This window comes from Bactrocera dorsalis, chromosome 3, assembly GCF_023373825.1.
Source record: "Bactrocera dorsalis isolate Fly_Bdor chromosome 3, ASM2337382v1, whole genome shotgun sequence".
Classification (NCBI taxonomy): domain Eukaryota; kingdom Metazoa; phylum Arthropoda; class Insecta; order Diptera; family Tephritidae; genus Bactrocera; species Bactrocera dorsalis.
Window position 1 is genome coordinate 2914726 of NC_064305.1, and position 12708 is coordinate 2927433.

General features: G+C 41.4%; 2 protein-coding genes across 3 annotated transcripts in view; both read right to left on the bottom strand.

Annotated features, from left to right (window-relative positions):
- LOC105230153 (phospholipase D2) overlaps positions 1-418 on the bottom strand; it is a 36879-nt gene extending 36461 nt beyond the window's left edge. Inside the window, exon 1 of the mRNA XM_019991717.3 lies at positions 68-418. Coding sequence (XP_019847276.2) covers positions 68-98 — 31 coding nt within the window. The 5' untranslated portion in view covers positions 99-418. The remainder of the gene's footprint in view (positions 1-67) is intronic.
- Positions 419-1760: 1342 nt separating this feature from the next.
- LOC105230152 (7SK snRNA methylphosphate capping enzyme bin3) overlaps positions 1761-12708 on the bottom strand; it is a 135452-nt gene continuing 124504 nt past the window's right edge. For both annotated transcript variants that reach the window (XM_049452277.1, XM_049452280.1), the window contains 7 exons: positions 10432-11679; positions 8525-9489; positions 6741-8124; positions 6049-6229; positions 4597-5990; positions 4344-4490; positions 1761-4281 (listed from right to left, as the gene is read on the bottom strand). In XM_049452277.1, coding sequence (XP_049308234.1) covers positions 3451-4281; positions 4344-4490; positions 4597-5990; positions 6049-6229; positions 6741-8124; positions 8525-9312 — 4725 coding nt within the window. In that variant the 5' untranslated portion in view covers positions 9313-9489; positions 10432-11679 and the 3' untranslated portion in view covers positions 1761-3450. The remainder of the gene's footprint in view (positions 4282-4343; positions 4491-4596; positions 5991-6048; positions 6230-6740; positions 8125-8524; positions 9490-10431; positions 11680-12708) is intronic.

The window sequence follows — 12708 nt, forward strand, 5'->3', positions numbered from 1 at the left end:
GACAGAAAAAAATATAAAATTCAATAAATAAAGTAAAAATTAATTAATTTTTCTTTTTCGAACTCACCGCCTCTCTTCCTGTAGCTGATTAAAGACATATGACAGCCCAAATGAATTGCCTTGAATGATCGTTTTTCTTCAGAGTAAGATTACACTTTATAGCCTCAATATACACTAAAAATTTAGCTTATATATGTAAGTGCTATATCGCTAAAATTTATAAATTTTTTTATTACAAAGTTTGCCATTAGCCGTGCGCAGACAATTTTCTCCCGAAAATAAAATTTGAAATAAAAAAATTTCGTAACACCAACAATTAAAAGTAATTAGGAGGGCCACCACGGCGTATGAGTCACGCGCAATTAGGTAATTATAGGCAAATTTCACTAAATTTATATTTTCGTACGCAATTTATGGCACTAGCCAAACAAGACTAACCAAAGATAGCATAAACGCTGACAATGCAGGCAGGTAGAGACAAGCTACGGAAAGTAAATTTGTAATCAGATATGAAATAGATAGCGCTTTTGATATTATATGGCAAATACAGTGGGAAAGGTTTATGAAATTGTGATAAAAATTATATTTTTTATAAAAAAGTTATTAAGAATTTATTAAAAAATATTTTTTTATCAAAATTAAAAAAAAAATAATATGCATTTATCAAAAATTAAAAAAAAAAATAATATGCATTAATCAAAAATTACAAAAAAAAAAAATATATGTAAATATAATGAATAAATAAATCGATAAAAATAATAACAATTTATTAAAAAATATTATGTATTGATCAAAAAATTTATTGAAAAAAAGATTATTTAAAATTTATAAAAAAAAAAAAATATTTTTAATTAAAAAAATATTTAAAAAAAATACAGAAATCGAATGAAATCTGTGAAGAAAAAAGTGACATCTGCATTATATGCACATTTTTAATACTCACTGTATTTTTTTCATTTCTATAAATGTTTTTTTTTTTTTTGAATATGAAACTCATTTGTTTTATTCGAAAATTCACTGTTTACTTTTATTTTATGCTTTCTCATTAAGTTTTTATATATATTATTACATTTTTACGTTTTAGTATTCTTCATAAGGGTTATTTAATTCATTTTACATTTTCATATGCGTAAAATATTTTAAATATTTAGACTTTATATTAATATGTACGCTAATATTTAACACATACTTTTCTTTTTCTCCTTTTTTTTTGTTTTTGCTTGCTTTGATTTCATTTGATTTACAACATTTTTTATTTCAAATATTTATGCGACGCATTTGTTAAAATATTAAAATTAACAGTTAAAAATAAAAACAAAATTAACGTTTTATAAGTTGGCCTCGGAAAGAAACACTACACTACTACACATACGCGCAAGTCTACACACGATAGCAGCAGCATTTGGTAAGCGTTAAAAATAGGTTTTTTTTATTTATATTTTTTATGCTTCTTCTTCTAAAAGCTTGCTATTAGACATTTAAATCGTGTTTAGCTTAATATTTCCTTGTTTTTGTTACGTTACGCATAAGTTTGTGGCGCAGCGGCAGCAACGCGGCATTACGAAAATAATTCAAAACGCTTCAAATTTTAATTGTTTGCAAGTTTAACTTGTGCTTGTCGCTTCTCTAAAAGGAAAAAACTTAACTTCGAACTGTTTGTAAAGCCCAAAAATGAACACATTTCTACAGTAAAGGGCTAGCCACGCGCTGCTGCGCGTTTGGCCAGCTTGCTGGTGATTGGCATATTGTTTTTCCTGCGATTTTTGCTTTCCTTAGTTTTATTAATTGCTACAAATACCTGCTAAATATATTTACGTATATGCAAGTTGTTGTTTTTTTGTTTTTGTTGCTGATTCTTAATTTTCTCTTTGCTTTTGCAGTATATAAATATGCGAAAAATATATACTAAATAATAAAACCTACAAATATTTATGTGTTACATATAAATATCTTGTTGTTTATAAATAATTATGACTATAATCGATAAGATGTAAGTAAGTTTAACACTAGGCTAATATATTTTTGCTAAAAATAATGCTTAAATAGTGTAATATTTTACGAGTACAGTCATGTGCAGTAAGCGTGCAGCGGCGCTACTTCTTGAATGGCTGAAAGTATTTAACTAAAAAGCAAAGCGGTAATAAAATTTGCAACAAAATTGTATGGTAGTACAAAGATTTACAATTTTTTTTATATATTTATTTTTTTATAATTTTTACTCAATATTTTTTTTTACTGGAAAACAATGTTTTTGCTAAAATTTTATACTAAAAACAGAAATAGTTTTGCATACTTCCAATAAGTAGCGCCCAGACGACCTATGGATGGCACAAGACTGTACAAACAAATATATATATGTATGTACACATGTATGTATATGTGTTTATATATGCCTATATTATAACTAATTTAAATCAACACTAATAACTTTTATTGTATTTTTTGGCTAAAACTAATTAAAACGCTATATTTTTATATTTTATAAACTTTTACGTTTTTTTTGCAGCTTTTTTGCATCAACTCTTTTCAAGTATTTTTAAACGTCGAAACACATTTTCGAATATACAAAAATAATTTGGAATATGCAAAAAAAAAACTTGTGAATAGACGAAAATTTTTACGAATATATGAAACAATTTTCGAATGTAGAAAAAAGTTTTCGAATATACAAAGTGTTTTTCGAATATTCAAAAATATAATTTTCGAATTTCCAAAAAAAGTTCTACGAATATACGAAATTTATTTCGAATATACGAAAATACTTTCGAATATACGAACATTTTTTTGTAACAAAGCACACTTTTCAAATATACGAATATTTTTTTGAAAATATGAATATTTTTTCGAACATTTCTTTTGGAACAAAAGCGCACTTTTCAAATATACAAAATACTTTTTTGAAAATATGAATATTTTTTTTAAAAATACGAATATTTTTTCGAGAATAGTACGAACTTTTTTGGGAATGGAAAAACATATTTTCAAATATAAAAAATGTTTTCCGAATATACGAATAATTTACGAATACAAAAATGTTTTTCGAATATCGAATATTTTTTTCGAATATACAAGCACTTTTTCGAAAATGCGAAAATCGAACAAAATTGTGTCGTTACACTAGTTAAATGTTTCACGAGCGCGTCAAGCGTGCAACAAATAAAACTAGACGGAAATAGCAACAACTTTTTTGATTATTTACCTTGTGTGTTTCTTCGTTTGCCAATATTATGTATAATTCCTATATTTCTATATTTCTCATAAGCGTCTTTAAAGCGGCGTTGCCTTAGGCTTACTCATGCTGCCAACTAATGTCTACTGCACCGCACATTTCTCGCGCGAAACGGCCGTCCGCATACAATTCAAAACTATTTTACAATTCTCACTTGCTGCACACATTCCACGCGGAACATACGCCGGATATTAGACCAAAACAAATAACAAAGTATAATCTTAAGCATCATTTAAATCACAGTAATGCTGACTGCCTTCCGGTCCATGAGCAGCACCACCACCCGCGCCTGGCAACTCGCCACCATTGTTAGTACTCACGACATACGCGCTACCGCCGCTAGCCGCAGTCGCCACCGGCTGCGTCACATGTTGTTGTTCATCGTCCAACGACAGACCCTCCTCCACCAACGCATCCGAATCATTGTTGTGCTGCACCTGCGGCGACGATGAACTCTCACCACAATTCGTCGCATACACATGTTGCATGCGACCAGCCGGCAATTGATTCGAATCATCCGTATCCGCATCGCGTATCGAACTGAAAGCGCCGCCGGTATTCGCATTTGGTGATGATGTATCTTCATTCGGTGGATAGACGTGGCGATGATAACTGCCGCCGCCACCGCTGCCGCCCCCATCACCATCCAATTCGGCCTCGCGTACGCTACCGAAGACGGGTGTGTGTGAGGAGCTGTTGCGCAAGCTGGCGGGGGGCGACCAGACGGTCTGATACAGCGGTGAGGCAAACACATACATGTGATTTAGGTATTCCATATCGTAGGAGGGTAAATAGGAATCGGTCTCCAGTGGATTGTAGATGGGCTGGTACATGGGTGTTTGACGGCAACTATACGGGCCGGAGGTGCCGCCCGTGTAGTGTGGCGTATCGTACGCCTGGCTGCGTGTCGATGACATGGCATACGTGGCCAGACCCGCAGGACGTGGTGGCATTGTGGCGTAAATGCCACGATAAGCTTCGAACGGTGTCTGTGGGTAGTAGGCATCACTCCAGCGTACATGATTCGGTGTGTAGTCGCCTTTAGCATACAACTGCAATTGGAGAACATTGAGTAAGTGCCATTCTTTGTAAATTAAAACACACACACACATACCTGTATTGGACGACAAAAGCCTTTGCTTAAGTGCCGCGGCACACCCAGCGTGTAGCTGTGACTGAAGCCGACCTCAGAGCTGAGTAAATACTCGTGAAATTTGTTGGGAAAGAACTCAATGTTGCGGTAGTTGTTGTAAATTTCGGGCTGTAAAAGAAAATGAAAGTTGTTATTCTTTAGTTATAGAAAACGGAAAAAATCAATAACTGCAAAGCTTGCTGCAACGATTTGTTTGCAATTGTCACGCACTTACCGTCAAATTCTTCTTTTTCTTGTAGCTTGCCCAATTCTGCGCCTCCAGTATCAGCTTGCCGCCGGGTCGCAGCTGGTTGAACATACGCTTGAAGGCCATCTTCAGGCCGGCATCGCCGAAATTCAAGTGTATCCACTTGGTCACCGATAAGCACAGTATGAGATCATATTGCTGCGTGTCGTTGGCCAGCTGCGCCTCGTCTTCCAACACATAATTCTGATGACGAAAGAACACGTTGCGTGGAAAGTCATTTTTACGCTTACGATTTGCGACGCCGCCGCTGCTAGCCGGTGTAGCATTGCTGGCATGGCCAGGCGTGTTGGTGGACGCGCTGGGCGAATGTGTGTCGTGCGCGTTGACGGCGGCGCCAGCTGCGCCTGTTGGTATGCCACCATATGTCAGTGGAAATGACACGGGAAACAAATCTGTGGCAGGTACATGCAATGCTTGTAGTTGTTGTTGTTGGTAATGATTGTGATGATGATGGTGCATGTGATGCATGTGGTGGTGATGATGATGATGGTGGTGATGGAATTGTGGGTGTTGCTGCTGTGGATGTTGTTCTTGTGCCTGCGGCTGTGACGACGCCCGCTTTTTGCGACGACGCGTCTTTTTTGGCTTTTTTGTGCTGGCGTCAGCTGTGGAGGCTGCTGCTTTGTCACCCCCGACGTTGGCAGTGTCGTCTTTTGTGCTGGCAGTTTCTGTCTTTATTTTGCCCACAGCGCTGCCGGTAGTCGATTTCTCTTCTTTCAACGCAGTTTTCTGTTCCTCCTTTTTAACACAACCAACGGCGACCGCATCCGACGCTTTATTTAATGGCGTGCTTGTCGTTGGTTTGACCGCCGACTCTGGCGGTATAAGCACATATAAGCCGAGATTATGTCGCGCACGTGCCACCAACTTTCTATCGATATCGATGCCCAATATGGATTTGGGTGCAAAGTTGCGCGCCACCGTGATTGTCATGTGACCCACATTGCAACCGATATCCAGTATGTCTTTATTTTGGAAGAGCTCCAAGTGGCGCTGAAACACTTGCAGACGCACATCCACCAACTCGTTGAGGTGACGCAGTCCCACGTAACGATCGTAATTGCCGTACTGGTACTTAACGCCGTCGGCACGGAAATTCGGCATTTTCGTTAGCGGCATAATGGCAGTGGAGCTGGTTGACACATTAGCGCTGCTCTTTGCTGCCGCAGTGCAAGCCGTTAAACCATCCTCGCTCGGCATTGTGGTGGAATTCTCGCCAACGCTTGTGTCCATCAACGACTCTTGTTCGCCAGCGGCGACAGAAGTGGCGCCGGAGGTGGTGCTTAACGGGCTGGCGAGTCCCACTTCGGAAATTGTCTCGAGTTTGCTGAAGTCGGGCGTCTCAACGCGCAACATGTCGGCTGTAAATGAAAGGGAGAGCGTCAGTAGTGCGTTTTATTTCGTAATTAATTGGCTTACCTTCGCTCAGTAACGATTTGGCTTCATCCGCTGGACTCAGCACATCGGTTTCGCTGATGGATGTCGAGCGACGCGTGGGCTTGCGCGCACCAGTAGCTGCGAGACGCGGCGGACGCTTCCACGCGCCAGGTTGCGGTACCACGGGGCTGACGATCTTGTCCATGACATCACGGTGGAATTTCTAGAGGATAAAATGGATAATTTTTAAAATTTGATTCACAAAATATTAATTTTTCTAAAATGTAAAAATTATTTGAATATTTTTTTTTATAAAACTACTCAATTAAGTTTTCTCAAACAGCCTGTATTTGTATCGACGCGCTCACAAAAAGAAGCTGTCGATGAAAACAAAAAAGGCGCGATGTAAACAAAATGAAAACAATTAATCACGTCCCCTACTGCGCAGCAACGATAAATATTACATATAAATACGCGCCTTCAAAGCTCACCGACACATATACATACACACGGATTTACGTGGCGAAAAAATGAACTCAAACAAAATGGAACAAAAGCCAAAACGCAGCGCATTGACATCAGCTCCCCCGATTTCCCCATTAACCTTCTAACCGACCGTGCAAACACTGCCCTAATCGCCGCAACAGCAGCCACTTTGTTTACTTTTATTTCGTTATCCACTAACTGTGAGAATGTGTGTGTAGATACTTATTGTATGTGACGCTCTCGCTTACCTTGTTCTTCTGCGAATTATTGCTCTCGCTTATCTTGCGCTTCCTTCCGCCACCGATGCCCATGCCAGCGAGCGCACCGTGCGCGCCCAGCGCGGCCATTGCGTTGCCGCACGTGCTGCCGCTCGCCGTCGACAATGTTGTTGAATTCAATTCCAAGCGCAAATCTCGATTGGCGCGCTCACGCGGCAACAGCAAAGCGCCCACACCAGCGCCACCGATAACAATATCGCCGCCAACAACAACGCCAGCAGCGCCTGCCACTACCTCCACACCACCAACCGCCTTTGTTGCTGTAGCAAGTGTGCCACTTGCTGCTTGCGGCTCTCCGCCAGCGCTTTGCAATGTCTCACCGGCAACGTTTGGTGTTCCAGAGAATGTTGAGTTCACAATGTTGGCGTACTGTTGTTTCACTGGCGATGTGCTTTTGCTCTTGCGCCGCTCAAAACGTGGCTCAACAGCGACGCATGATTTGCCTTCAACAACGGTCTCCAAAAGTGCGCTCTCAACACGCTCTTCCAGCAGTTGCTGCTGCTGCTGCTGATAGCCAGCTGGCGCATTCTCGCATGTGCTCACCACCATTGGCGCGCTTTTGGCCGCGTTGCTCACATTATTGTTGACACTCTCGCCCAATGGCACACTCATGTTGGCGCCGCTGCTCTCTAGCAGCGAAGCAACCGAAAGCGTTGTGGATAATGAAAGAGAAGTTAAGCTGGCGCTGCCTGCTTCAGTGGGCATTGTGCTGTTGGCCAGCGCGGTTGTGTCGCTGTCGCCTAGCGAGGCGCTGCCCACGGACGATTGATACGAGTCGTGACGGCGGCGCTTACTCTTACGATTCTTGCGATGACGATGCTTGGCGCTGTGATGATGTGCGTGTCCGCCACGTGTGCCGCCGCGTTTCATCGGTGATGTTAGTTGCTTTTCATACTCCATGGAATCGACGGGATCGAGCAAATGCAATGGATCACGTATATTGGGCGGTATGATGACCTCCACTTTGGGTGGCGTGGTGATGGGTGACTGACGTGGCGTGGTCGCCGGCGTATTATTGTTCGACGAAGCATTCGAATTTTCATTTTGCAGCGAATTCAAATTGAGCGGATCGGAAATGTTGCCGCCGAGTAAGAATTTGGTGGGCGGTATGATGGTTTCTTTGCGTACACGCTTGTCCGGCAAGAAGAATTTCGATCGTGTGCAACAGAAGTGCAATGAGCTGGCAGCACTGCCTGACTGTGAGCTATTTGTGCTGCCATTGGCAGTGTCCTTGCCGTTTGGGTGGCCGCCATTGCAGCCGTTGACGAGGCAACAATTCGTGTTCGCATTGCCGCCGATGGTGTTGTGTGCCGCGCCAGCGCAAAGCACGTGATGATGATGGCTACCGGTGCCCCTGTGTGTGGAAAGAGAGAGGGGTGTGATTAATACAAGTGGAAAAGAAGTTCAATATTTTTTAGGTTAAGTATTTTCTAATATTTGTATAATTATATTAAAGCATGTATAATACGCATGCTAGGTAACAAATACAACAACAATATACGAAATGAGAAAGAAATTAAAAAAAAAATATATTTTAAAAGAAATGAAAGTGACCATAAAGATAGAGAATCTAACTGTAAGCCAAAATAACACCACATATTGTTGTTGTAGCTGTCTTCTACATAACTTGTTTGAAAAGGAAAACATCTACAAACATAAAATGTAAAAAAACAACAATAAATTCCTACAATTTAATTACTAACACCTTCCCCACCACTCGTAACCCCTGCAAGTGGCAACCCCATTCGACTCACCTATGCGCGAGCAGCTTTTTGTACATTTTCATATGACCATGGCCGTAACCCAGTTTTTCTAGGTTAGCTATGGCGGGCGGTGGCAAGCCATTGCCCGATACACCAGCCCCACCAGTTGCGGCGCCACCGCTGACACCGCCACCTGCGGCATTCGCACCACCCACGCCACGATGTCCTCCACCGCCGCCGCCGACAGCGCCGCCAGCATGCGGATAGTAATGATGACCGCCAAGCTGATTCTTGAAATTCTGTATATTTTCGAGGTCGGCCTTACTTTGCGCGCTTGCCGCCACAGACGCGGCCGTTACACTGGCATCAACGCCAGCGCCAGCGCCACCAACAACACCGACGACATTGCCACCTTGCAGCATGTGCTGTTGCAGCTGTTGTTGCTGTAGTTTGGCACCACGCTGTTGCCGCTTGTTCCATGTTTTGCCCTTCTTGTTGAGCAGCGTGGCCGGCGCGGTGGCGCGTCGATGGCGCACAAACTGTTGTGGCGCGCGAAATTGATGATATTGCTGTTGTTGTTGTTGCTGTGCTGGTTTTGCCTTATTATTTGCGGCATTATTGTTGTTGCCACCGCTTGGTGGCGTTGGTGAGCGCGTCTTCGGCGCGTTGCTGGTGCTGCTGCTCACCTGCTGTTGTTGTTGTGGCGCGCTGTTAGCGCCGCTTGGCTGTTGTCGCTGTGATGTTGTGGTCGAATCCACACAATTCTCACTGTTCACACTAATTGCTGTTGTGGAATCGGCAGCTGCCGTTTGACAAGCGTCCTTGCTGCGCGTTTCCATCGTTCCACTTCCGTTACAATTGACTTTCAAAGATTGTTTTTAATCGCTTCTCTACTTCGCCTGCTCTTGCTTCTCACTGCATACTTATGTTCGTAGCTTTGATTCGCAAAATCACTTTGCTTTGCGCAGCGTTGTTGTTGTTGTTGTAGTGTGGGTAAATTGCCGAAGTTCTCTGTGCTGTAATTAAACAATTTAAGTTTGTGAGTTTAGAGCGTGCGACTTTTTATTGTTTGTAATGTTATGTGTGCGTGCTAGTGGCGCTGCCGTTAGTCTAGTACGTATTTAGTGCGCTTTTAGGCGCTTAATTAATTTACTTCGTAGAAATGCCAGGCAATCAAGTGGCTGTTTCGTGCTTTAAATACCATTTCGAAGTCTGCGTTGGTCTAAAATTAAAATCTTAGTGAGCAGCGGCTTGATTGCATAGTTCTAGGCGCTCCAATGGACAAATTTTAAGCATAAAGTGCCTGGTTAGCAATAAAGCACCGAGTTTTTTTGTGCTTAATTGCTTGCTCGTTGACCTTTTCTTGTTAAAAATAAAACAAAAATATTCTTTATGCACAACTTATTGCATATCTTAAGGCGTTTAGGGAAAGAAATAATTTTTTGAAATTTTTCACGTAATTCATAGCATATCTTAAGGCGTTTATTCTTGTTAAATATAAATCAAAATATTTCTTTTTACTTTTTTATATATTATTTATTTTTATTATTTGCTGTTTAAAAGGTGCCTAAAATTTAGATCAGCTGAATGCGCCTAAAAGCAGACTATATGCATTTCTTTAAAATTTTTTGTAAATATTTTTATATTCTTCCTTATTTACTTTGAAAAATGTCTAAAATTTAGTCTTCTATACCCGAATACACCTTAAAGCGCTGGGTTGGCCTACAAAACGCCTAAAAGCAGGCTTTATGAAATTTCTTTTAATAACTTTGCCATCGTAAGCAAAATTTTCTATAAATATCTTTGCTTCCAAGCTTTAAATGCATAAGGTTAATAGTAATTTCGTGCGCCTTAAACATAACGCGCCTAAAAGCCTACGAATAACTACGTCAGCAGCCGCACTTCGACACACTATTAAGCACACTTCATGGCCCTTTGCATAAACAAAATCCGCTTACCTAAATTATATAACAAATTTTCAACAAACAACTTTGCAAGCTTTATTGTTTGCTTAAGCTTTAAAGTTTATTAGACGAGACTCTTGTAAAAGTCACATTGTTGACGTATCAAGTTTTAAGCGCTTATTCAACACACTCTGCCCGGCGCTCAACTGTAAATGTGGCGCGTTCAAATATATATTTTTTTTTGTTTTTGCTTGCTTTGTTTCACTTTTTCTTCTTCACTTTCTTGTAGCGCAACTTGGCACTTGTCATTGACGTTTTAATTCAATTACATTGACCGATGGAATGTCGTTTACGCGGCGCTTGTTGTTGTACTACCCGCCTCCAATGACTTTAACGACTGAAGTTTTTTGTTTTTTTTTCGTTCTGAACTTTGCCTGTTTCTAGGCGCACTCGTATAACGGTTTTTTATTATCGTTTGCTTAGCGGGGGCGCTTAAGTAATAAAACGCGGCGCATTCACTACGCTTCAATGCACTTCGTGGACTTGACTCGGCCTGCCAGGCTACTTAACACACTTTAAAGTCACTCTCGCGCTCGTTGCGTTGCTTCTTACTCTGCTCTGCTTTCTAGCGCTGGCTTTGTCGCTACTTTCACTGCACTTTTGTTTTATTCGCGCTTTAATTAAATTTTCCGCGACAATGGCATTCGCTTTATGACACGTTTACACTGTACGGTGAGTATTTGCGCTTTTGTTGCCTACTTTTTGGCGTGCCGACTTATACGCGCTTTAATGCCGAAATCAGCTTAAAATTTCGTTTTTTCTTCTTGTCTTTTTTTTTTACTTTTTATCATTCACTGTTTATTTGTTCTCTTTCTTTGTGCTCACTTCCGTTAGTTGACTTCGTTTCTTCCGCTCGAAATCAGCTTCCGCTTCCGTCGTCCACTGTGCGCGTATAATTGTGACTGCGTTGAATGCCGTCTGCGCGACTCCGACCCGGCCGTCGCCAACAGCCACCCGCAATGCTTTTGTGTTTACTGCACACGGTTCAGCTTTAAGGGAGCTGTGGAGCTGTCTGAGTACGTGCTGCTGCTGCTTCTCTGCCTTCTATTTCGTATGTACTATGCGGGCGTACGGGCAGTCTGCCAGCAGTTGTTGTTGTTGGAAATCTTTAAAGCACTTGCAACTCATGCCAATATTGTTGTTGCCACAGCGCTTGGTTGACTGGGATCGCTTTACTCAGGCTGTCACTGTTGTCACTGCCGTCGCCTGGCTCTTGTGCTGGCTTGCTGTTGTTGGCGTGCACTGAAATATAAAAAATGCCCATAAGGGCAAAACGTGTTTAATACACTCGACTTTATTTGTCTAACAACAACAAAAATAACAAGTACATATAAAAAATGCCTGCGATGAGAGGTGAGTGGATGACGGCGGCCTACAACTAATACAATGGACTTAAATGCTAAAATATTAATAAACTCTGCACGAGTAGGTATAAATGAGTGCATACATATGCACGGACGTACATTTGTCTGTATGTAAATATACGCCAGCAGCGTTTATGTACATTGCCTCGCCAGCACTTAACTGTCTGTGCGCCAGTTTAAGTCCTTTGGGGCTCAAAACTGTTTCTGCTGAGTCAACTCGAGCGCTTCAACTTGACAAAGGTAAGGCAATATGACAGCAACAAAAAGCAGATACATATATATTTATATAATGGAAAACAAAATTTAGCTGGCAAAATCATAATCAAAAAGCAGCAGAAAATCTGGGTAATGTGGGCAACAGCAGCATAGAGACACACATACAAACCCATACAACCAACTCTCAACTAATAACAGCGCAATCTATAGCTGATAAACGCTAAAAGCTTGCTGCCATAAAGTGTAGATTCTATAGGCGCCGTGGAGCACCCTACTACAAAGCCAACAACAAAAATCTAATTTCCTCAACTCCTGTCTATCACGTACGGCGCGAAAACAATCCAAGCATGCGGCTCATCCGCAGCCACCGACAGACACCTACGACAGCTCAGCCACACAAAGCCAGCAAACCGCTCACACTTATCCCTGCCTGCATGCCTTTCGGTATAATTTCCTCTTCTCTAACGCCACGAAAACTCTCTAACCCTCGGCTCTTTTTCTGTTTCCTCGTGAATTCGTCGCATCAGCTGCTTTCAACCGGAATTTGGCTGATTTTGTGGTTATAAATTGTTCGGGTATCAATTGAATGTTTTTCCGCTCCGCTCCGCTCATTTTGTGCCGTGCCACGAACGCGCACACGTCTACGATTTCAATTGAGTAGTAATATCTCCCCTTAGTTTTCGTGCGCCTT